Source organism: Antechinus flavipes, chromosome 4, assembly GCF_016432865.1.
Source record: "Antechinus flavipes isolate AdamAnt ecotype Samford, QLD, Australia chromosome 4, AdamAnt_v2, whole genome shotgun sequence".
Classification (NCBI taxonomy): domain Eukaryota; kingdom Metazoa; phylum Chordata; class Mammalia; order Dasyuromorphia; family Dasyuridae; genus Antechinus; species Antechinus flavipes.
Genome location: NC_067401.1, coordinates 85,665,284 through 85,668,500, shown reverse-complemented (window position 1 = coordinate 85,668,500; position 3,217 = coordinate 85,665,284). Strand labels below are relative to the sequence as shown.

The 3,217-nt window shown below is 39.3% G+C and overlaps 1 protein-coding gene across 1 annotated transcript; it reads right to left on the bottom strand.

Moving 5' to 3' along the window:
• Nucleotides 1-727: 727 nt before the first annotated feature.
• Nucleotides 728-1,339, bottom strand: LOC127561278 (phosphatidylglycerophosphatase and protein-tyrosine phosphatase 1-like). The gene has a single exon (XM_051996565.1). The coding sequence runs from the start codon at nucleotides 1,337-1,339 to the stop codon at nucleotides 728-730; it is 612 nt and encodes a 203-aa protein (XP_051852525.1).
• Nucleotides 1,340-3,217: the final 1,878 nt, after the last annotated feature.

Here is a 3,217-nt window from a genome sequence, read left to right as displayed (position 1 = left end):
TGGAACTTTTGCTTCCTATGATTAGGACACTATATTTCCTCTTAATATAGCCTAAGATTTCCTTAGCTTTTTTAGCAGCTTTATCTTACTATTGGTTGTCATATTGAGCATATTTGTCATATTGGTCAATTGGAAGCCTCAGTGTTTGTTTCTTTTATTTTTTTAAAATAAGAACTGTTGTCAATTATTCATGCAATTCATTTTAAAAAGTTAAATGCCAAACTTTACATTTATCTCCATCAAATTTCATCTTATTGATTTCAGCCCAGTATAATCAATTTTATGAATCATAGGATCACAGCTTAGAGATTTGGTCCAATGCTTTTATTTTATAAGTGAAGATGGGTCTAAAAAGACTGTGGCTTGTCACACAGTCAATTAGTTACAAAGTATTAGTAATAATAATTGCATCAGCTTCTATTTATACTATATTTTTACATACATTATCTGATTTGATTCTTACAACAATGCTGATATTCCATTTTAATAATAGCTTTTTATTTTTTCAAAATACATGCAAAAATAGTTTTTAACAGTCACCCCTGCAAAACCTTGTGTTTCACATTTTTCTCCCTCCCTTCTACCCCCCCTCCCCTAGATAGCAAGTAATCCAATATAAGTTAAAGCTGTGCAATTCTTTTTCCTTCTCCCTCCTCCCCCAAGGAATGCATTTGTTTATTCTGTTATGAGCTACAAGGTCTTAAGAGTTCTTTCCAGCTCTCCTACTTCATTCGTCAGCTGGTTCTTTTTGGGAAATCTTGTTTTTTTCTGCTTCAGCCATGACCTGCCTGTGGAATTCCTTGAGAACCTTTACCTGCCGAGGTCGGATTTGGATGTGAGAACGGATGTCAGCAATGGCTTTCACCGCCTCCTCCGGAGTCCAGTTATACACCTGTATCAAATAGGCCGCCACCATGGTGGCGCTTCTGGAGCGCCCAGCCTTGCAGTGAACATAGACACATTTCCCCAGGGCCATGTACTTGAGTGTGAACTGGACACCTTTCTTTAGGTTTTCCAGAGTTGGGACTCCAGTCATATCCACTGTGCTGAGACGCAGTTGTTCTACTCCAACTGCTTTCCATTCCTCAAAAGTGTTACACAGGAACCTCGTCTCATATTCTTCATTCATGGTGATCACTGCTCGGACATTCTCCTTCTCTACTAGCCGGAGCGTGAGACTGCGCAGCGGCAGCGCGCCCAACAGCACCGTAGAGTCGATGCGGTGGTACCAGTCGCGGTGCCCGGCTCTTGACACCTTATCGAGCACCAGGGTGTACAGAAGTGTCGGATAGAAGAGAATCCGAGCCAGGACGGCGCCCAGAACAGATGAAGCCGCCATGCTGGAGCCAGGAGTTCAGCTTTCTGGCCTAACCTTGGATCTGGGCTCAGGCTCCCGGCTGGAGCTCCCGGCTCCGGCTCCAGCTCCGGCACCGGCTCCCGCTCCGGCACCGGTATAGTCTATAGAGTCACCTCGGCCTGCGCCCCGGCTCCTCTCTAAATCCGGAGCTTCCCGATGATCTGGCCGGGAACAAGCAGACGAGGAAGCTGTGAGCTAAACCTAGGATTTGCTTCTGAAGGGGCTGGACGGCGGCCCTGCAAGGGAGCAAGGGGGTGTTCACCGCGGAGTCATATGCAATTCTTCTCAACATATTTCCACATTTATCAGCTATTATTCCATTTTGTCATGAGGCACAAAGAGATTAAAGTAAATCCAGGGTCATACAGAATCAATGTCTGAAACAAGATCTCTACTCCAACCCCAGGATTCTACCCCCTTATGTACTTTTTTTCTTTTTTAAGTTAAAACAAGTTTTTGTTTTTTTTGTTTTTTTTCGTTCCAATTAACAAGCATTTATTTTCTTTCCCACATTCCCTCTTCTCCATGGGAAAAGAGAGAAAGAAAAAAGCCTTGTAATAAATCCTCATATTCAAGGAAAATAAATTTCTTTATTGGCCATGTCCAAAAATGTTTGTATCATTCTGCAAGATGAGCCCATCACTTCCCTGTCAGGAGGAGTGGTTGCTGCTTCATTACCTGTCTTTTGGAATCATGCTTGGTCACTGGGCAACATTCTTATGTTTACAATTTTTGAAGACCATGTTTCTTGAAGATGATAGAAGCAATGTAAACTTAAAGTTCTATCTTCTCTCTGTCATCATCTTCGCCAAGTAATGAGTCCGCTTAAAAGTGCTTTGCACATATACAAATTGGGCCTTTATTTTATCTTTGACATCTTTACAACCTTCCATTTATTCTGATAGTTCATCTTCTAGACACAACCTATTTGCAGTGCTTTCATATTCTTCATTGGTTACATGCAGTTCCTTCCATTTTTAAATGTTTTCAAAAACTTAGCAAAGAATGAGAATGGGATAAAGAGGGAATAACACATCCCTATTTGAAAGGCTATAAAAGTCTTCTAAATTATAGAAAAAAAGAGGGCAAGAATAAAGGATGGAGGGAGAGGATAAGGGCGAGATCTTTGGAGAGGGAGGCAAACTAGAGAGTAAAGCAGAGTCAGGAGAGTTACAAACAGAATAAAGATCAGGAGTAAAAAAAATAAGTAGGGGTAGTAATCATGATCTCTAACAAAGTTAAAACTAAAATAGATTTAATCAAAAGAGAAAAAGAGAAACTATACTATGTCAGCTATATTAATCAATCTTGTTTTAGACTAAAATAACTAGACAGGATAAGGTTGGAATATTGCTTTGGTGTACAAAATGATGAGTTGGTGAAGTTAGAAAAATACAGAAAGACTGGAACGTGATGAAGGAAAATGTTATCGACCTTAAGAGAAACAGAACAAACAAGCATAGTATACATAGATACCTATGAATGTATATGTATCTATGTATGATTATAGATATCTAGGTATATATATATGCATGTCAGTGTATATTTGCACATATGTATGTGCGTGTGTACATAGGTATGTATTTACACACATGCATAAACATGTCAGTGGATAATTACAGCCTTCTTGGGGAAGAAGGAGAGGAAGGAGATAAAAAGAATAAAGTAAAAAACGCACAGCAGAGAACAAAAGAAAATTTACAAGAAAGCAAAGATGGACAGCTCTGAACAAAATGTGTATTTATTATACAGGCTTTCTTCAAATGGAAATTTATTGCTTTGTATTCTGAATCCTCTTTTATGTTCTGCTGTGCACATGGTAATTTTTTCCTTTTCCTAGTTTGTATTTAAGTTTTAAAT

What these genes read in the sequence shown, in the direction of transcription:
- LOC127561278 (XM_051996565.1), bottom strand. Translation starts at nt 1,339, where the DNA reads ATGGCGGCTTCATCTGTTCTGGGCGCCGTCCTGGCTCGGATTCTCTTC.